This window comes from Punica granatum, chromosome 3 (assembly GCF_007655135.1).
Source record: "Punica granatum isolate Tunisia-2019 chromosome 3, ASM765513v2, whole genome shotgun sequence".
Lineage (NCBI taxonomy): Eukaryota > Viridiplantae > Streptophyta > Magnoliopsida > Myrtales > Lythraceae > Punica > Punica granatum.
This window is the reverse complement of record NC_045129.1, coordinates 34,958,801-34,981,550: the sequence shown is the minus strand read 5'-3', so window position 1 is coordinate 34,981,550 and position 22,750 is coordinate 34,958,801. Positions and strand designations below refer to the sequence as shown.

The 22,750-nt window shown below is 36.3% G+C and overlaps 1 protein-coding gene across 1 annotated transcript; it reads right to left on the bottom strand.

Annotated features, from left to right (window-relative positions):
* Positions 1-6,626: 6,626 nt before the first annotated feature.
* On the bottom strand, positions 6,627-11,060 carry LOC116201444 (agamous-like MADS-box protein MADS4). The gene is made up of 8 exons (XM_031532692.1): positions 10,619-11,060; positions 8,509-8,590; positions 8,174-8,241; positions 7,988-8,087; positions 7,804-7,845; positions 7,643-7,684; positions 7,069-7,235; positions 6,627-6,956 (listed from the first exon to the last, which is right to left on the bottom strand). Exons 1-8 carry the CDS (start codon positions 10,801-10,803, stop codon positions 6,875-6,877), a joined length of 768 nt encoding a protein of 255 aa, XP_031388552.1. The 5' UTR covers positions 10,804-11,060; the 3' UTR covers positions 6,627-6,874.
* Positions 11,061-22,750: the final 11,690 nt, after the last annotated feature.

Sequence of the window (22,750 nt, the reverse complement as noted above, 5' to 3'; positions counted from 1 at the left end):
ACGGGGGACTAGCGATTCCGATTTCACCTCGGAAATCAAAATCTTATAATCATGATAGGATCACGTCCAAAGTCGTAGAATCCATAATCGATGAGATTCTACTAATCCTACATTAGGCTCAAAACTAAAAATTGGACTAAGTCCAGTCCAATTTTTCGGCCCATAGGGCAACCTGACTATAATTTTTTTTCCTCTTCTACCGATCGACAAATGAATGGAGAATCGACTCTTGACTTATGAGCTCTGGCAAAGTCTCGAATAAAGAAAAGACTCCAACCCTAACTTCTTGCATTGCTCAAATCTTGCCTTATGTTAAAATTGCATTTATCCCCCGCTCAAATTGCTAATTGTAATCACCGTCCTTCCTCCTTCGGTTGAAATTGTCGATTCTAATCGTCGTCCTTCGAGTACTACTATCTGCTTCGAGCTCTACGCTGTTGCTCTATTGTGCATTGATGATGCTGGTGTTGGTAATGAAAATTTTGGATGACATTTGATCTATTTGTTCATCCTATGTTATGTTGTTAGCGTTTTATTTCTATTTCGATATTTTGAATTATGAATTATAATTTGGTTTTTGGTAATTGTAACGATACCGTATGCTTTTACATATAAGGATTGATTTTTTCTGCTCATAAAAGTATGATACATATATATATGTTGTTCTTTTTAATTACAAATAAAATCTTACGATTCACGATTTCATGACCTTCGATCGATTCTAGGTAGAATCGCGATTTCAACAACTTGGTTATAGGGAGTTGCCTAAAGTTAATTTTCTACAACTGTTTTTGAGGTTCTCGTGATCGAGGGTGGGAAGCAGCTACCCTTCGACCCTGCCCGACTTCCACCCCCTTTCCTAGTCAGCTATCAATTGGATCAAGCACTCAATCACTACCAGCTAGCTGAGGTGATGGCAACTAGCAATACCATCCATTGTCCATGTTTGATTAATCAATCAATTAATTTTCAAAAGTTATATTATTATTCATGAAAAAATGCATGTTAGCAAATACCCTAACCGTTGCTGACCGAAGACCCCTTAATGGTCGCCATAAAAAAAATAAAAAAAAATACGAACGGAGTACCTGCAACTGTTCATTTCCTTTCTTTTTCTTTTTTTAAAATAATTTCTTACTTTTTAACAATTATTTTTTTATTCGTAAAAATTTATATGTCAACAGATTTGCACAGTGATTTAAACCGTAGGATGAAAGTGGATAACTTTATCAATTTGAGGACAATATTGAACAAAAAGATGAATTAAGAAGAAATTGAAAAATCAACCAAAAAACGAATACCAAAAGAATTTTTTCTATCAGGTCAACTTGGTCGGTGGGAATGCCAATGTGAGTTGATTCTAGCGGATTGATTCTTGTTTCGCTTAAGTAAAGTCTTGGGTTCGAGTCCTTATAAATGTAGAAAATCCATGTTAAGAGAGCTTTATCATTTAATGGGCCGACGCGATTCTACTGGATTAGTCGATGTCTAATTAGGTTTTCGAATAGCAGTGTTCACACCGAAAACCTAGTCAATGCGAATGGAGTATCATTTTTTTTTGTTAAGAATGGAGTGAAGTATCTATTTTGATTAAGAATAAAGTGGAATATTATCAACCAAAACCTCAAGGAAATAAAGTGTTTTTTTTTTCGATATGTACTATGGTATTTGGAAGCCTAATAGACCCTTATTAATCCAGTCGAGTCAGATCGACTCACTAACAGGTAAAACTCTCTTAACGTGAATCTTTTCACTCACAAGACTCGTACCCGCGATTTTATTTAAGAGGTATAAGTGTCGAACTGTTTTAATCAATTCACGTTGGTAAGTGTACTTTTTTTGAGTAAGTTAAGAAAGTTTACTTTTCCCTAGACATTATAACAAAATTTGAAAATAAGTATAAATACATAATAATTAAATCATATTAAAAAATCGAAAAAATTATAAATTCAATAACATATCGCGGAATTTCATGTCAACTTTCTTTTTTTTATTATTTTTTTCTAACTCGGAATGTCCAGTTTCGCTCTACTCATTCCCGGGCTCTGTGAATTCCTAGTGATGTTTGGAGCAAATAATCACACCAAAAGTGTTCTGGTGGTTCCAAGAGATTTCGAATCCGAAATCAAGTGTATACTTGAACTTCTCCTTAACCACTAGGCTAAATTCGTTGAAGTTATATTTAGTTTCCCTTAAATATAGATAGATAGGATAGATGGAAAAATCTCTCTTGTAAACTGATAAAATAAAAATAAATAAAATTCACAGTTGCATGCTTCGCTTCCATCCAACCAATCCAGAGCACCTCGTGTTCGAATTTTGTTACCCACGTGGCATTTCACGTGTATGGTCAAGGCACTCGTCGGATCCCGACGAGTTGTTGTCCAGTTTCGGTAATTACAATCCGTCCAATTGCTCATTAATTTGATTCATTAAACTCATATTGTAAGTTATAGAGGTTTTTTTTTTTTTTGTTGGAGGGGGGGGGGGGGGGGGGGGGGGGTGGGTGGGGCAGAGGGGGGGCCGCTAAGGAGTAAAGGAAAATTAATTATTATTCCTCCCGTACCAAAGGTGGGGACCCACTGGGGTTGGACTTGTCTATGCTACACGTGCAGACTGTCAAGTGTTTGTCCTTTTGGATAATTTAGCCTTATCTATTGTTATTTTTAATCTAAATTAGTATACATCAAATCGAATTTCGCATATATACTGTTACATGGTACGTTAAGAGTGTTGTCGCAATCATCTTTTCTGAAGAACCCAAAATGGCAGCACGATCAATTAACGTGCATGTCATTATGTCCTAGTTGAATAATTTTCTAACGATCAATACGGAAATGCTAACGATCAACCACCACTAGCAGGTCACGTAAAACAGACGAGATAACTTAATGTCAAGCGTCTGATCCTTAGCATTTCCGGGGTAGCATATTGTAGCATATTCTGTACTGCTCACTTTACATGTCCTTAAAAAAGATGAACAACTTTGAGAAGATTTATGTAGTATTTGATAAAATCTATATCTAAATACAATTATAAAGTTTAAATCAACGCCACTTATGACGAAGCGTACGATCTATTAAGGGATTTTTACTTATGGTGCCACATCAATACTGTATTTCAAAAGTCTATTCTATAACTTACTACAATAAACTTTTTGAATTCTTCTATTATTATTTATATCAATTTTGAAATATAAAAAAATATTTTTAAAATATACAAAAGATTGTTATCTCCATCTTTATATTCTTAATGTTCAAATTCCTATTTCAAAATTGAGCAAGAGAAGATACATATATAGAAGAGGAGACTTCACACAAAAAATTTATTGGATTAGTATTGGTTATGATTTTCTATTATTTCACCTAACGGATCATACTTAATATTATCGATATTATATTAACAGTGATGTCGCATTTTAATAGTAAGTCATTTTGATATTTTTTACATACACTAACATTTCGGACAGAAATTTAAGTTTTTAAAAATATCTTACTTCATTATAATACTTTTGTTGCTAGCTTGCACATTACACGGGTGAATCATCTAGTTTAATTAATTTTTGTGCTTAAAAGTTAAGTAGGAGATTTTCACAAGCTAGTTAATAAAAAAAAAAAGAATGAATTGGATGAGAGGAGACGGTATAAAGATGAGAATATATTTTGTTTGTCCTTTGTTTGGATATTACATTGCAAGGGAAAGAAAGGGGAGGGGACGGTAGAGGATGGCAGGGAAGGTAAATGAAATTGTCTCACAACTTCTCATATTTTTAGACATTTGGATTAATTCTTACTTATTCACTGTAAATAAATAATACTCACCGAATATATATATATATTTGATTTACTTTTCAATATATTATTTGAATAGATTAACAGAGGAGAAAGATAAAAGAAAATGAAAATTTACTTATTAACTTTCAATCGATTTATTCTTAAATATTAAACTGGGTAAGTAAAATTACCTTTTCAAGTTTTAAATTTTTTAAACTGTTTATTTTCCCTCCGACTTGATAAATTGAAAGTTAAAGAGTTCAAGGCAAATGAAAAGAAAATGAATCCATCTAATTCCGTACCCTCTTTAAATTTTAAAATGCCAAACCAAGAGATACGGATTTCCTCCGATCCCCTTCTCTCCCTTTCCCTTATTTTATCAAATTAATCCAAACATAGCGTACTGACTCAGCAGGTTAAAAACAAATTGACTTTTTCTTAAGTAAATTGTGCTGTCAACTTCCATCGCGTCTCCTTCTCCCATATGTTCTCCCTTAACTAAATATATAACTAACAAGTTCATACTCACGTGTTACTTTGTAACGTTTTATCAAATTTTGTGCAATTAAAAATAGATAATCAGCACGTGACATCCTATGGATAGCAATTAAAAAAAATGTCAAAAGCTATATGTTTGACTAAGTAGATATGACAACACTATAAATTGCAAGGGAGAGCTAAAAAAGTAAAAATCACGGCGGCAAATATAGCCTTTTCTAATCTATTACAATAAGTATATTTTATATTCTATCTTATGAAAATATGAATAACATATGTAAGAGAGACAATAATCTTGTAATAATGATTGTAGTGCTTAATTATGACTTATGAATAGTGGGAGATACCAAATAGGAGTAAGGCTATTGGAAAAATTATAGTGCGTAGAATCATAACGTATAAAATTAATTTTCACGTGTTTTATGTATAGAGTATAGAGTACATGACACAATAAACTAATTGCAAAATTATCGCATATTTTGGGAAATTCTTTATGGTTATTGAGAAAATTTTTAATTTTTCAAAAACTTCTCTAATTATATACTATGACATTCAAATAATATTGTTAAATATCTAGAATATATTGAATATAACACACCAGAAATATAGTAAATATTCATTTAACTGGAATTAAAAGACCAACTCTGTGGCTTGCCGACTTCTATGAATTATATATAATTGATGATTAATTAACCAGTCAAACTTAATTTTGTCAAAGACGATAGTGGGATCTAAAAGATCCATTAGACTTTACCAAGGAAAAAGAAAACGATAGTCGCTTTAAATTGGATCAATCACTATCAGAATTTTATGATGGGACCCACGTGATATACTAAAGACCAGTCTTTCGTCCAAACTAAGATAAGATTCTTTGTTGACGGATCCTGTAAGAATAAGTATCTGCATACCAAAGAAGAAATGGAGCCTCCTATCAATAAAGAAATTCCACCACACACCAATCAACTCGCAATAAAACACGAAAAGATGTTACGATCCTATCCCATATCCCGTGATGTAGTGGGAAAGAATCGATAAAATAGCTTTAGCTAAAATAAAGTGTTGCACGGTACAACACAATTAGAGAGGTGCATTGTAGAATTTGCCTCAATTATAATTTATAACAGGTCCTTGAGTTATTTTCCTGATTTTAAACAATTTAATTTTTGCTTTACTCATGTCACGTGAAAAATAAAATCACCGAAGAATATATCAAGGAAAAAAAAGAAAAGAAAAGCAGACTGTTATCCCAAGTTATTCTTTTTTGAATGAATACATTATCTGCAAGTATTTCCGGAATAGTTTGGCAGATATTTATTAGGTTATATTGCAGTGGTATTATTCTAATTTCCCAAGAAATTTACGGAAATCACATCACAGTTTACTGTTAATTCTAAAGAGCTTCTATTCTTCCTTATATAGAGTGAAATTTGAAGTCATAATCATATATAGTTTACTCGAGACGAGCTAGCTTGTTTGTCGGACTGCGTTTGTCCTGACAATGCATAACATATCTCATATATATAGTAAGCAAAAGTAAGCTGCCACAGCCAGTCCACTATAATCGATTTAAACCTTTGCACTTGTTCAACAGCCACAGCAGCGCAAGCAAACGTGCAAGACTTGTTCTTTTTTCTTTTTTTTGGGTTTTTTTTTTCCTAATTCAGTTAAATTGTTTGTTAAATCAATTATTTCTCTTTTTTTTTTCTGATCGTTTTCGCAAAGCCCAGCATTTGAGCCCGAAAGCAACAGAGACCAGCACATAATATTGCTAAAATTGGGCCCAGATCCAATTATCAGCTTGTCAAGCGGGCCCAGCTCAAATAACTATTAGGGCTCATAATACTTGGATCGGGGAGCATCTATACTTAGCTCTCAGTCTCAGGTGGTCTTTGTGATTGTTTTTCAGTCGACTTCTGGAAGCCTTTTAGAATTTTATTTTTTTTAAAGAAAATGCATAGTATAAAAGATGGAGGAGGAGAATTTTGAAGACATAAAATAGTGGGTTTTAAAATTTTTTTTGTTTTTTTTTCAATACTTTCCTCAAGAATAGGAAAGATTTTAGCATTTAGCGTATAATAAAGTTCAAATATTATAAAAGGGGTACGAACGAAGTGTTAGCTGAGTGTGAGCAATTCCAACTCCCCGTAAGGAGGAGAACATAGGTTCGACCCCCGGGAACACCTCTTAGTGTGCTTACTCGAACCAGAAATAATTGGAATCCATTTGACTTTCTGATAACCGGCGGTATACACGGTGAAAACAAAGGCTCCTTTAGAAATATCCTTATTTTCTCAGAACAAGCAACATTCCCATGTAGAAAGGTGCACATAATCAATTGTATTAGGATATTAGTAATGGACATGCAAAGACATAAATTATAATTATTAATCAAGCAATCTCCACATGTTTGAGCCGTAATTTTCAAGAAAAAAGTCCAAACGATTATTACATTACATGTAATAATTTGTTGGGTCGTAGGGACACAACTAGAAAGGTCAATTACAAGCTTGGCAACAGATGTTGGAATGCTCCGCAATATAATCTAAATGAAAAAAGACCAAGCCACATATCCTGCATAAACCTTATGGCTGCCTCCCAGCTTATCAGGGCAACCATCCTGGCATGAAATTAGTAGCACTAGACGGACCTGCTGCCGTTACTACTGATCCGGGATCATGCTGATACCTGCAATGGTCCAGTAATCAATCTTTGAGTAGAATGATGTGTAAGGGATGAACATAATCACCATTAAGCCTGCAGTGACTGTCCTAAGCGACATGGAGGAGAAGACAATTACCCAATCTGCAGAGTAGGTTCACAGTCTAAGGGGTGAAAGAAGGCGCCATTGCCGGGAGGTTGATGCGGGGACTGATGATGATGCACGCCATAAGCCATATGATGTTGGTGTTGCTGATGATCTTCTGCCCCCGCAGGATTCATCTGGAGCTGGTACCCTTCCATCAACTGCCAACATCAAGACCATGTCAACATGGCGGTCATCAGCTAACAATTCAATGGTAAAAGAAGCACCCACAATATATGTAAGCAGAATGATTGAATGATCTTATGTCTGACATATGAGAAATTGTCGCAGACAACAATTGTCAGTCGTGGACAAAAGCAATATGGCAGTCGTTGTTCACGACCATCCCTTGTGTTTACTTATATCATAGAATCAGCCTGAAAAGCGTGCAGTGCCTGTTAAACCGAAAAGGAGCCTCATCCAGATTAAATATAAGTGACAGTTGTCTCAGATGGACTTGTTCGTTTCGATACAGCACGCCAAGACAAGGGGTCAACGGGTTCTCCATTTGATCAGCACTACCTGATAAATGCGGAAAAGTTGGAGGATTATTGTATTGTATACATACCCGGTGCTTCAAAGTCCGGTTTGCCTCGTTGAGTAGGTGTTCCTGTACATGAAAAGTAATGTATGCATAACAACCCAAAACAAATTCCAGGTAATACTCATGTGCAAAAGGGAACGTTGGTTCGAGGAAGGTGTGTGAGAACACGTTCTCTCTTATCATACCTTGCGCTGGAGTTCAGTGAGCTGATTTAACATCGACTGAGTCTGCAAGTAGAATGCAGGTAAAGATGTAAACACAGTTATTCCACATTCCGTAGGCAACATTACAAAGTGGAACTAATCTGGTATGATAGGGTAGAAGCGAGTGAGCTAATCAATCATGTAAAAGGTTGATTGAGTACGGTACCCGGGTGGAGCGGATCTGCTTCAATGAAGCATCTAGCTGCCTCTCGAGCGACTCGAGCTCTTTCGTGCTCAGAGGGCCTAAATCTTCTCCCATAAGATTCCTAGCACGAGAAGACAGAAATTAAGGTGTCGATGAATGAATGGCAGCGAAACACTGCAATGTAAGAGCGGAGCATTGGAGGCAAACCTTTGGGTCCGCTGCAGGGCTTCGTATTTCGCCTTAAGCTTCAGATACTCCTGCTGACTGCTTAGTTCCTGAAATGTGAAACCGAAAGGCGGCAATCAGACCACAGATCTTATGCCTTGTTCATTAGGCTTACTATTATATCATTGTTGTCCTTTAAGAGAACATCCATCCATATAATCACGTGTATATCAGCGTAATATATTATTACACTTCCCTTGAATTATTTCTATCTAGAAAAAACGAATCGTTCAGACATATTCATCGATGTCACTGGCTATTTAAGTGACATGGGGCTTTCAATGAGAAGAGATCCATATCGAGTTGATATAAAATACCAGGGCTTCCTGAGCTGACATGGTGTTAGGCTCCGGCGCTCCATAGTTACATTTCTGATACCTCTCCAAGGTCTTGAGCATGCTACGTACGGCCAAACACAGAATTTTTACAAGGATGATTAGTAGGCAGCACATACATAAAATTAGTGAGATACTAGTCAAAGAGAAGAATGAAGTTGCGAAACAACGAAATCGAGTTCCAAGAAGGGCTATTTAATTGAGTAAAAGATAGGTTATGTCAAGTAAATTACAATTCAACTACTGAAATAATTGGAAGAAAGATTGACTGCTAATATTGTTGATCAGTTTACTTAACGTTGATTTTTGATCAATTTATTAACTAATGAAATAATTGGAAGAAAGATGGGGCTCTCCGTCGATCTTTCATTGTTTTTTTTTTTTTTGGATACCAATGAGTTCACTATTAATCATGCCCCATCATTTAGCTGAAGGTTAAAAGAGGTGAGTTGGTCCGTCAGATTTGATCCTGCTGGTTCCTCACTGCTAGTACCCACAGAGTTCTGAATCTGATCCTAATGTATTGTCATGATCCATCGAAAATGAACAAGACAGACTACCAACTTTCTCTTTGCCTTGTCTATTGAATTGTTCCAAATTTCCAAGGGATATTCTATGTATGTAAAAGGTTTTTGCCTTTTTATGGGCAAATCATGAACTGCCCCCTCTTGATGCACAGAAAATACTTGGAAAACGTTCACCCAAAAAAGAAATACTTGGAAAAGAGGTCAAGGAGTGTAGGAGAGATCCCAAAGGGTAATAGGGAACCTCCATGGGATGTTCAAATTCAAGATTCCTATTCCCATGAAATGAATGTGACATACACATTCAAATACACACAAAGTTATAGAGAGAGAGAGAGATTGAGAGGCCCTATTGCGGGCTCAAAGAAAAACCCTAGCTTGCCTATCAATTTGGGAACTGCGAGCCATGGGCCCTATGAGGGGGAGAGGGTCAAGAACCACTGGAGAGAAGGGATTTTACAATATGGTGAAATTAAGATCTGATGGGAAATTAATTAAGTCTTTTTTTTCTAGATGATGATGATGATTATTATTATTATTGTTATTATTATAACATCTCAGAATTAATATATACTACAAATGACACAAAAATTAAATTAAATTTTCCTGAGTTTTTTGGAGGGAGATCAAGAACTGGCATTTCCTTAGTGGACTAACCACAGTAGCAGCTGATGAGTGGAGGCATTATCTCTCCCAATTGGAAGATTAAGACGGAACTGTCTATGAACAAATAAGTAAATAAATCACGTCGTAACTAATGAGGCTAATCTTGTTAGATATGACGGCCAAGACCCGGAATTGACGGTTCGACGCAAAAAGCTGTTTAAAATCCAGAAAATGAAGGGGCAAAGAGAAACCAAAGAAACAAAAAGGGCTAGCGTGAAACTAATCATACTAGGAGAAATTAACAAATTGGTTTTTCCTTCATGTTTTATTGGTGTCAATAAGGACTCCAAAGACCATTTCATCAGAAGAATCTGAGAAAAAAAAGAGGAAGAAAAGAAGCATTTTTTTTTTTAAACATTGGAAGTTGGAACAACAGACCAAAAGCAAAGCAACCCAAGTAAGCACAAATCAGGAAGAACATTCGAAATCTAGACAGACAGGAAAAACATGTCTGAAATACACAGTCAGAACATGAGACTAAGAAGAAGAAGAAGAAGAAGAAGAAGAAGAAGTTTTATATGAGCTAAAACCTTTTAGCCCTTTTTTTTTTTTGGGGGGTGGGTGTTAGGGTTGGGGTTTCCCCCTTTCTCAGTTGCAGATCTAACATGGAAGCAAACACCCAACCTGCTAAAAACGCCGAGACAATCACCAAAACGGCAATCCCCTCAATCCCCGCGACCCTCTCCTCCTCTCCATTAAATTCAATCCAACCTAGCCATTTCCCTCACACAGCCACTCAGCTCAATTCGAGATCGATCGAAAAAGGAGAACACCAACACCTTTTTTTTTTTGTTTATCTTTCTCGGTACGTCGTCGAAACATACGCATTCATAAATCTTATGTCGATACCGATATAGATATAGGAGAAGATACAGACATCCGCGCGCTTTTGTTATGTATACCTGGAGGAGCTGCAGAACTCGTACAGCTTTCCTCTAGTGGAGAAGATGATGAGGGCAACCTCGGCATCGCAAAGCACGGAGAGCTCGTAAGCTTTCTTGAGGAGACCGTTCCGCCGCTTGGCGAAGGTCACCTGCCTGTTGATCTTGTTCTCTATCCTCTTCAGCTCCACCCTTCCTCTCCCCATATTATTCTTGCCTTCCTTTGTTATTATTATTGCTATGGTTTCTCTTCCCTTTTCCTTTCTCCTTCTGATCTCTTCCTTGTCTCCCTCACCAATTTAGCTTGCTTACTATATAACCTGTATCTATCTAAAGTTATCTAAATATCCTTGCACACACTCAGTTGTTGTCTGTCTCACTTGTGACTGTTTTATAGAGAAAAGAGCAACCTTTGCAAGATCCTCCTTCCCTCTCCCTCTCTCACTCCCCCTCAAGCATATACATACACATATCCATGTCATGAAGCCTTCTTTTTTTCTTCTTTTTTTTTCCCCGAAACCTTATGACACACGGCTCATTACATGGTGTTTGAACCGAGTTATTAGCGAACGATTATTCGAGTTTCTTAATTCGATTATATGTCATCCATGTAAAGAAATAATGTTTGGGTAAAATAACATCTCATAGAAGAATGAATTTTAGACCAACGTCGATCGGTTCAAGCGATTTGACGCTTGTTCTGCTTAAGCAAGGTATCCGAGTCCAAGCCCTTGTGAATGTAGAAAATTCACTATGGGTGAACTTTACCCTTTAGTGGACCAACCCAATTCGACTGGATTAATCGGGATCCAATTGGAATTCCGGATACCCGGGTTCACAAAAAAAAAAGAATGGATTTTAGTGTAGTGACACATGACCTTGAGTTATGTACTCCTTATTTCGAGACTTATGGGCGTCTCTTATGACTGGAAAAAAAAAAGTTACTTCTCATATTTAAGTTGACTCGCACGATTTGTCAAGAGGAAAATTTCAAGAATCGGAAACCGGACTATATCTAAAAAGAGGTGGATGTGGATCGACTTGTATGCTTTAGCTGGGGTATGAATGTTTACCAAAAGAATTAGCTAGTCTACATATAAATATGAACATATTGAAACATAAATATAACCTTATAACACAATTTTCACCAACTATGGTTTTTTTTTTTCTTTTTTATTTGTTCTCTCATGATTAAGAGCATATAATTTCCCAAATAGGCCTAGCAAATCTTCCCCGACTAGTGCTCTCCCCTAGCTGAGCTAAATCAGTTGGTCTTGCATTGAGATGAGCCGCTTCCAAATACAAGCGGAGATTGTTGTGATACATAGACCTTCCGGTAGTTCGTACCAATCGAAACCACAGGAGACTTTGAATCCGGATTATTATACAATTTTGAATCCTAGCAAATGAACTGAGACACGAGATGTCCCTAAATAAAGAACCGGGTTGGCCTTATTGTTAGCATAGTTATACACATGAAAATGATTTTGTCCATAAGCTCCACATTTGGCTCAACATATAAATTATCAACCAAATCTTTGTATCTGCCATACGGATGAAAGAATAAGAGCCGTAAAAAAAATCAAGTTTCCTTCGGGATATTACGTACAAGTAAAAATTATTGATTTCGCTCATTTACATCTGTCGCATTGCATGATTTGTATTTTACTTGGTATGCATATATATCTCGATGCATTTCCTGTACGCATGTATACTTCTCCCTCTATCCTTTAGGAAAATGATTATATCTTCACCAGCCTCTTCGATCGGACGACCAAGAGTTAATGAGTAGAAATGGACGCGTGATGATCTAATATTCATGACAGTGACCCTTATCATAAGATGAGAAGCAAGTAAAACGAAATGAACGGAAAGCAAAGCCGCAGAAGGAACCGCAGAGAGTATGAGGGGCCTGGCAATAAATTGGGGAAAGTGCAAGGGGCAGTGCTACGTGTCAGCAGGAGAAGTGGACAAATCCCTGACAATCAATCTTAACTTTTCTTAAATTTTTTTTCCCCTGCCTTTGGGTTCGGGCAATCATGCGAGGCTACGTAGACATGAGCTGCCCTTTGACTGTTTTACCCCTCGGTTCAGCCCAAATCAACGGGCAATGCCATCCTGACCTGCCGCTTTCCATGAGTCCTACCGGTCCACGTCAGCGTCACATCGTCCTCGTAAGTGGGTCCCACGAGTAGCTGGTGCTATTTTCTCCTCTTCTCCGTAATGTGTACATCTACGGAACTCCACAGCCTAATTTAACTTGAAATCCCAAAATAGAATATAATAATAATTACAAATTATTAATGTATTTGTTCATGTGATTAGTCACACCTTTCGTCTTAGAAAATTCTTAAATGTGAGTCTTGAGAATTAGGGGTGATCGGTTCCAGATATCCTGTATTTTTCACGATACTCGGACCCTACCCTGTAAGGGACAGGTTCCAAAATTTTGGAACCGGACCCTACCCTGTTGAATCTTGGAACCGGAACCTGTACTATACCACAGGTTCCGGGTACCCTGTTGGAACCTGTAATTTTTTTTTGTTTCGCTAAATAAAACCGAAAATGACACATATATAATCAGTAATCACGCCAAATAAAATATCAACATAGATTTAGATTAATCCACAACAAAAATATATATGTGCGTCTCATCAATTCATCAACAAAATTAAACATGTATAATACGATCCCACACAACAAAGTGCTTCTGTTCTGATTAATTAGAGGAGACAGTAAATTTACTCTTTCATCTTTTTTATTTTAATAAATAAACCGGTTCCGGGTACCATGTAGGTAGGAACTGAAACCGGAACCGATTTTTACCGGTTTCTAATTTTAATACCCGGAACCTACCCTATTTTCAATACGAGCTACTCGGATCCTACCCTAACGGGTAGGTTCCGACTGGTTCCGGGTATACTCGGTACCCGTTCACACCCCTATTGAGAATGGTGAAAGTAAGTGATCGGGAAAGAATTATCTCTCAATGGCCTACTTGGTTTGAACCTAGATTAATCGAACCAATGTGCAACGGGATACCGGGTGGTGTGCAACAAAAAAGAAATAAAAATTCATAAATTTAAAAAGAAAATGTTGGATATATAGCAGCACATGCTCACATCTAACCGAGAAATTTCGAATTCAATTCTCATCAGAGGGCCAATCGTCTACGGATAACTTACATTTTCAGCTAATCACGTCTTCTTCAAAGTTCTCAATACAGTTTTCTTTTACGCTTTCCTTTAGATGCAGAATTTGACAGCTATTTGCAGAGGAGGGAGATGTTAATCTCTTGATTAAGTTCAGATAGTGAGTGGAGAAAACAACAAAATACACAGATCCACACAAAAAGTTAGATACCGTTGTTTATTAGCTCTCATGTATGTCCGGCTCGTGATTAAGTGCACTGAACAAGAAAACCCGCAATGTCCAAGTTTTGTTTTTCCACTTGCAAATCAAATCGTATCAAGTAAGTGAATTTAATTAAATTTTTCTTGAGATATCGGGTTCACATCTTGTTGAATACCGTAGGAAGAAGTAACTCTGTAAAATGCATTAGGTCTAATGTAAATGGTCGCTTAGACTGACCGGAAGGAGATTAAGCTGGGTGTTAGCTCATGAACTATCTGACCATTATAAAACAAAACGTCATAAGATGATGACAAATATTGTGAGAGCAAAATGTGTGATGCGAGCAGAAGACAGAACTTCCCAATGTATAGATTGTGGAGATCTCTCCTTGCCATGTGTTGCTCGAACTGTTCCTGTGGATGATGTAAAATAATGCACAATATATATTTCGATCAACCTACAAATTATATAATTTCCAAAGGAGGTTAATAGGACTAGTACAATGAAATAGAAATTTTAATCTTAATAGCTAATAAAAGGGAATGAGTAATCTTATTATGAGAATCGAATCTATAAACTTTCAATTGACATACGATAACGTGCGTTATAGAACTTACATACATGATATATATATACATGATATATATATATTTATATAATCATATATATAAAGTCGTACTACCCCTTAAACTGATTACGCGCTACGCCGTCTTCCGTAGATTATCGAACTATCTAAAATCTCATAAATTTTACGATCTTTGTGATCTACGCCATTAACTTTTTTTTTCTTTCTTTCTTTTTATCTGATAAGAGATATTCTATGCCATTAACTAATGTACATCCTTTACGCAGAGATGATGATTATATAGAGATGGCTCCGTTTGGATTCAAAGTTGTATTTTAAATTCTTACTTTAACTTAATTCTATAAATAACAAAATAAAATAACTCATATAAAGTCAAAGGGTATGGCCTATTTATATCACTCTTTTTTAAAATCAAAATCACGTAACTCATACAAAGTCAAATGGTGGGCCTCATACATAACCATTTATACTACTCTTTTTCAAAATTAAAATCTGATTTTAAAATGTTACTTACAGACCAAACGCAATATAATTCATTCAAATTTCTTACATTTCAACCAGAAAAAGAAAAATATGTTTGTATGGAAAAACGTATATATAAGCAAAGGAAAAGAGTGTACGGAGAACATAATATTATCTCTTTACCTTTTCGCCAAAGCAAAGGGACCAGTGGCTGACAGTATTGGTATATGAACTATAAGGAACATTTTGCGGAAATAGGGAAAAGCTCTGTGGGTTGAAGAAAAAAGTTGGAATCGTGCATTGACTCATATATATATATATATTCTTTTTTTAAAATTATTTTTTAACTTTTTTTTTCTGCAATGGAAAAAATATTTCCAATAATTCTAAGAGACAACGTTGGTGGGGGGACCAATAAGAAGCAACATCAAATGCACTGAGACAAATTCAAAGCCCACATGGGTTTGGGTTCCTTCCACTTCTCAGAAAATTAAAGCTGTGCTGCGTGTGTTTATGTGCTCTCTCATAAGCTGTGTGGTCCTGTCTTAGAAAGTGAGATGGCAGGTGGATCTGGGGCCCCCACTTAATTGCATGTTTTATTTTGATAAAAAACAAAAAAACAAAAGAAAAAGAAGTCACCATATATTAATCATCGACATTATGTTACGTTTTCACTTTCGCCCTAAACCTCCTTTTTTTTTTTTTGCGTTCAATTTCGTCCTTAACGTCGCACATCATTTCAGTCATATCATCCTTCTTTCCATCCAAAAAAGCACTCCTCTATTGGTGGTTGCAACCCCTCTTCCTCCCGAGGCCGCCAGTGACACAAGAGGCCGCTGGCCGCCTCACATTTGGAGTGATGGTTGCGGGCGAGGTTTCAACATGCCCCATTGCCTTCTCCATTCCATCTCTGATTTGTTCTTTTCATTTTTTGAATTTCCAAAAACTATTAATTATTTTCTGAAACTATTTTGGATTAAAAAGTGATTTTAAAACGAAAAAAATTTGAATAATACAATTGAAGCGAACAAAATGTGCAATGTTAAAAACGAAACTAAATACAAAAAATGGTTGAGAAAAAAGTGAAAAAATGATGTAAGAAGTCACAATAGCACATAAAGTCGTCTAAAATTAAGATTATCTCAATTCGATTTTCACAAGTAGTCCTTTCATACCTTTTTATTTTCTATTACTCTATATTAAGCTTATTTATGTCCTTTGTAACTGAAGAAAAAATCACAAGTTTATATATTGTAATTGCCATATTAATTTTTTTAATGTTTGAATTGTATACATCATATATGACATTTAATAGCCATTTTGAGCCCTCAAAAAACTGTCTGCCAATAGTTTAGTCTATGAAAGATTTTTGCCACTAAGTTCATACCTCTATTCCAATTTCCATTCCCTCTACCAAAATAGTCCTGTCAAGTGCTCTGCCAAAAGAGTCGACATGGAGCTAACGACAATTAAAAAAAAACCACTTTATTGCCAAAGCAAATAGAAAAAGCAATTTTCTTCATTATTTTCATGTTAGCTTCCAAATCGAATTTCCATCACGCACAACATGGATTAGCAGTTGACTGATGAACTATTTTGGTAGATGGAATAGACATTGAAAGATTAACTTGATCGCATAAATCTTTCGAAGACTAAACTATTAATTGATGAATCTTTTAGCGACCAAAATGACTGTTAACTCTCATATATATTGACTCCGATGGCAAATAAATGAAAGATTCTTCACAACGATGTTACATACAACACAAAAGTACAATAACAAATGAACAACATATTATAGGAAAAATATAGATGCCAAAATCATAACAAATTATTTTCCCCTGTTGTACCAAAATATAGATAAAAATATTAAAATCTAGGCTTTCGTACATCCTTTTTAATAAAAAGCTAAAGAATAGGATACACTTAATGCTTCCTTGCCCGATGAACAAGAACTCTCTTTCCTTATAATTACTTTGAGATTGTAATGAAAAATTGTCATAAAATTATAATTTTTTGACATGTACATTGCTAAAATGAGTATTTAAATAATTTAAGATTATTCTCCGATAAACTATGAATGAAAATTAATTAAGATTATCACATGGTATTTTCTTTATTAATATGATACTTATATGTTACATATTAATAGAGTAATTAAAGAATCGTAATAATCAAAGCTTATAGTTTCCATGTATACTAAATGTAATTGGTCATGTACATTAATTTCTTTGATTATTTCTCTAGATAGACATACGCATATTGCTATATAATGGAATACATTTTACCCCACTAATCAAGTGTAATTCTCCAAATTCTATTATATGCTTTATAGTATCAAAGCTGTAAATCAGGATAACATCCGTATCGCTCCTTAACCTCTCTCGGTCCTCACCTGTGGCCCTTTTTAGCCTTTCTCACACCTCTCCCGTCCTCACTTCCTGTGAAATGGCTGACGCAACTCCTCTCCCAACCAGCCCGGTTAAACTAAATGGGATTCTGGAAGGCAATCACGATCCCTCTCTTATACACCTACAGCCTTCTTGACTATGTCGAAGGCCGTTTCCTAGCTCCTAGCAAAACCACCACCGATGAAGCCGGCAGTCAAACACCTAATCTAGCCTACTGCAAATGGGTCACAAAAGACAAGTTCGTTCTGACTTGTATCATGCTTGTGCTTACTGAGGATATTGGCTGCAACAAATTCTCTGCGCTACCTCTAATGAAGCATGGACGTGTCTCGAGACGTTGTTTCATGCTCAGACCGCTACCTAAGAGGATTTCCTGGATCAACAGTGGCTTGATGTCGAGAAAGGGAGGGAGGACGTCGACAACCCCAATTAGGGAAGTGATGGCTAGGGTCGTGGCTTTGCCCGCTGGAATCGGGAGCATCCCCAATTTGAGGGTTCTCCAGGGGGGCGCTCGATTCCAACCACCACCCCCTTGATTGGGGTCGCCGGCGTCCTCCTCTCGATTGGGATCGTTGGATTCCTTTGTGGTTTTGATTCTGTTCAAATTAATGGAAAATTTGACTATGTGTTAGAATTGTTATAAAATCAAAATTTGTCCAATTTTAGGTTAACAAAAAAAGTTCGTGCTAAAATTGTTAAAATGTAAAAAATTTATGTTTTTTATTTATTTATTAACCCTTTTATTTATTGCGGCAAGATTTTCCCTTCCGATGAGAAGACTTGGCAACAAGACCGTTTTCTTCTTCTTTTTGATTGAAAATGGGGCTGAAAGCCCTCATAGAGAAAAATTACATAAATCATCAACAAATACAAAAAGCAGGCCAAAGATTTTGCTTTTCACTGGCTTTGCATCGCAAAACGACTGGAAAAAAAGAAAAAGAAAAAGAAAAAAGAGGAAAAAAGGGGGGAAGAAAAAGAATATGAGATGAAGGCCAATTTGGAAAAAATGACCCAAAAAGTGATATCCAACAATAAAGCCTCAAAGTAATCAATTTTTGTCAAACTATTTGGTTTCGTTAGGACTCTCTAAAGTCCTCTCCACCCCACTGGATCTCTTTTTTTTTTTTTTTGCCCCCACTGCGGAGGAATTTCCACTTATTTTTATATTTATGACTATTTTTTTACACTCCTTGGTATCGATTTTGGGGGTGAATTTTACACCACATTCCACATCACTTTCATACCTTGGCCGCATTGAACCATTCGTTCACATAGGATGTCTCTCTCATGAACAGGAGTCAAAACTATTTATGACACGGTTCACATTCACCTTAGGAAAATGGAGAAATATATGTCGTGGTGAAACACAAAAAAATCTATAGTAAGACGATTTGCGTTCTCTTTTCAAACATGCGACGGATCTTCAGATATTGTAAGACCGGACAACTCTTATAAGCTCAAAATTCAAGAAATGAATGTAAAAGATTAATTATATGTAAAAATTTTAATGAGTTTATAAGTGATTAAACGTATTTTCAATTTAAAAAAATCAAGCTGATTTCTTTTCAATTTTTCAAATGTGGAATGGAATGACTGTTACTAATTCTCAGCACCCACTCTCATGTGGCAATGCACGATTTTGAATACTTCATCTACACGTTTCATGTGGACTTGAACACTCGAGAACTGACTAAAACTAAAGTGACCACTAACAAGGATTTTCATGTTCGCACCTAACTAACATAAGATTTCCACTTTTGTTGCCTCAAAACTGGACTCGCATCACGTGAGCACGCACGGATGCTTAAATTCGTTTTGATACCATGTAAAATTTTGACTAGACTTATAATCCATTATTATGCCCATCTCCAATTAAAAACTCGAGCTTACAGGTTGCGATAATCATCAATTTTATATAAATTCAAGAATTTCTTTTTAATTTTTGAATTTGAGATCGATGGACTATTATTATCTCTCAACAAATCTATTTTTCTCTAGCTCCACCGTTGGTCAACGGCGGGCATGTATTGATCACATATACATATATAATTTCAATAATTATATATAATAAATTATGGGATCGAATGTGATTATCTATTTATGTATAAGATAATACAATTTCAAATTTTCAAGGGAAAGAAAGGAGAAGGGGATAGGATTGGATTGGGACAACTACAGGGGAGTGGCGGGTCAGCCACAGCAAAGCAGAAAGCAGGGAGAAAGAATTGATGAGATCAGACGGCGGTGGAGGGAGGGATCACGATCAGGATCGGGGGAAGTGGGAACCACAAGGATCTGCCGGGGTGGAGGCGATCGGACGGCTGAGAATGGGAAAGGGAAAAGGATAGAACAGTTGCCGAGGTTGGGCAGGCAAGGTCAACGTCAACAGTAATAAGGGAGAAGAAGTACTTGAGCTTTCTATTTTAGGAAAGTTGTCTTTTCTAAGGAGGGAAAGTCACGTCCCTCTCTTCCCTTCCCTATCTCACCCACTGTCCCCACCCCCAACACCTTTCTCTCTCTCTCTCTCTCTCTCTCTTTTTTTTTTTTTGGGTTCCTCTGAATCACCGTTCGTCTCTTTTTACCCCGTTGATCACCATCATTCTCATCTCTAGCTTGCTGGAATTTTTTCAATTGATCCAAGCCGATTAATCCCGGTACCATCCGGGGCCCCACGGCGCTCGTTATGCGCCATGCAGCCTACCTAGCTTGGGTTCGATCCGGTCTGCATCGGCTTGCAGGTGCGGAGTGCATGTGTGATTGTAACTATGGCTGACGAGCCATAACTTTGGTCGATTTAACCGAGATTGTTGACCGATGTGAAGTCAACATGACTAAATAACTATACGGTATAGGTATAGATTATTCCTAGTTAAGCCCTTCGCTTTTGTATTATGCGTCTTCTGATACATTTTTCAGGATTTTCCTCTAATAATAGAAGTAAGTCAGCTCAATCCATAACCACATCCCGATTAGTTTCTTGCGCCGGTTCGATCCCAAGAAGAAACGAGGGGCTGAAGTGGGAAAGACAAAGTTCTTCAATGGAAAGAATTGAGATCTGATCCGTTGTTCTAGGACAGGTATTAGAAGAGTGTAACTGAAAATGCATGCGGCTGTAAAATGGCCAAAATAAGAAAGAATGGATGAACTCTCACATCTGATCAGAATCATATCAAAATATATACGTGTATGGATTTATTTTTTCGGTTACTACAAGTATCTATATATGATATACTATGTCTTTTATCCTTTGAATTAATTAGCCACATATCAACACTTTTTTTTTTTTTTTTACTTTGGCCGATAATCTTTGTTCGGTAACCATCTTTCTGTTCAGTAACCCATATCAAGAGACATGATGCCCGGGAGCGGCCGGAAACTTTTGTCAGCACAATCATCACCAAGATTGTTTTCCAAATGCTGTCCGAATTCTTCATCAGTACAGGCAAAGAGGAAGATTACCCATTATTCATAACCACACCATGTTGGGACAGATCGTTGAGCAAGTTCATTCAATATTAATCTTGGCTTCTAATTTGTCTCAGGTTAATGATCCTTTTTCCTGTTTTGGGTCTAAAATTCCGAGATAAAACCGCACTGATCAAATTACAGAAAACCTTGAGCATCAATGGAAAATTCAAATCCAATGTTGGTGTCTCCTGTTTCTATGTCTTCCCCTGTTGGCTCAAACAAAGGAAAGCAGCTAATTGAAACCTACACGGCATGTCCCCTTTGCTCAAAATTTTCACTCCTTTTTTTTTCCCCACAATTAAGTAAACAGATGGCAACTAAAAGTTTCAACAGGGCAAAAACTTAAAAATTATCACTATAAATTAAGAGAGTCCCATTATGGCTTGATCCAAAGAAGTATGCAAGAAATAAATCAGACATACATCTTTGTTACAAATTTAAAACTGATTAACATGTGACCCTCAGCAGACACGAAACTTGATAAGTAAGACAAATTTCGCTGTTAGTGGGTGGACTTCATCCGCATGCAGGAAATGGGTTCGAAATCCATTGGAATCATAATGTAACCTGAGCAAGTGGATGCCTGAGGTATGATTAGTCTTAAAACAAAATACTAAGTCCGCGTAGTTTCGGCGGAGAGGATTAATAATAAATCGTGAAGCTTTCTTGTAATTGATGTATAAATTATTTTAAATGTGACAAAGTTCAATACCAACTAGATGTTCGATACCGTAGGCCATGCGAGTCGAGTCCGACCTCCCTGGAATAGAAGTTCGATTATGAACCCGGTCATTATGTATCCAATTAATGATATATCCCTATGCATTTCACGTCGACAACAAAATGTTTGGTGATTTCGGGCCAAAAAGCGGTTTGGGCCCAAGACCACATACAAAACCTGAGAGCTGACCCCAATGAACATCTGAAGATAATTATAGATTCCCAATGACCACGCAATCAATATTACATGCAAGTTGAGAGATACAACCAGCATGGTGGTCTAGTAATTAAGTTCCAAGTATTTCACTTGAACATCACGAGTTCAAACCTCACTAAGGACGTAGAGCTCGTCACTATGTGGGTGTATTATGAGACGGCGGTGGTCGATCTATAATGCTTGATCCAGTGGGTCTTGGACTTAACTAATTAGTGTGCTGGTGGGGCTGCGGTGACCAAGTTGGGCTAAGTCTCGGTAAATTATGGTAAAAAGAACATTCCGTAACGGCAAAGTTCCCTTAGTTAGGACAGTCACAGCGGGTTAATAACCCGATTTAACCTTTAATTCATAAAAAAAAAAAATTGTGAGATTTTTTGCTAACATCAAAACAATTTCTTGGCCTTGGTATTCCTATCTATTGGTAAAATATTTATAAGATATTTTCATGTGGTAATTCATTTCTTCCAATTAATTTCTAGTTATAGTTTAGCTTTTTTTTTTCTTTTTTTTTGAATGGTTCAATGGGTATATTTCCATATTGGAGCTTGAAACCGAATAGGTTATCAATTACATCACGAACCAAGGTGCGGGATTTTTAATTTCCTCACTAATCTGCTAAAAATATCTACATGAGATAACATTATTCACAAAAGAGAGTAATGTATTTTTATTCACCACATGCTATATTCATTTTTCAAATTATGTTTTTGCTTCCTTAAAAGCTATTTTCTGAGGGAGAAGCTATATTAGGACTATTTAACAAAAATGGTTTTTATAAGAAGGCTATTGAAATTTTTTCAGCTTCAGTACGTAAGATAACTTATCTAAGATAAATCATTAGATACTAGCTTTTTAAGTGTTTAACATAAATAATTATTGTAATTCAACTTTTTTCCTACCTGAAATAAATAAATTTCTACTTATTCCATCTAAAA

Coding starts and splice junctions, on each gene's coding strand:
- LOC116201444 (XM_031532692.1), bottom strand. CDS start 10,803: ATGGGGAGAGGAAGGGTGGAGCTGAAGAGGATAGAGAACAAGATCAAC. Junction 8,591..10,618: donor GAGTTCTGCAGCTCCTCCAG/GTATACATAACA, acceptor GGCCGTACGTAG/CATGCTCAAGACCTTGGAGA. Junction 7,685..7,803: donor TCACTGAACTCCAGCGCAAG/GTATGATAAGAG, acceptor TTTCATGTACAG/GAACACCTACTCAACGAGGC.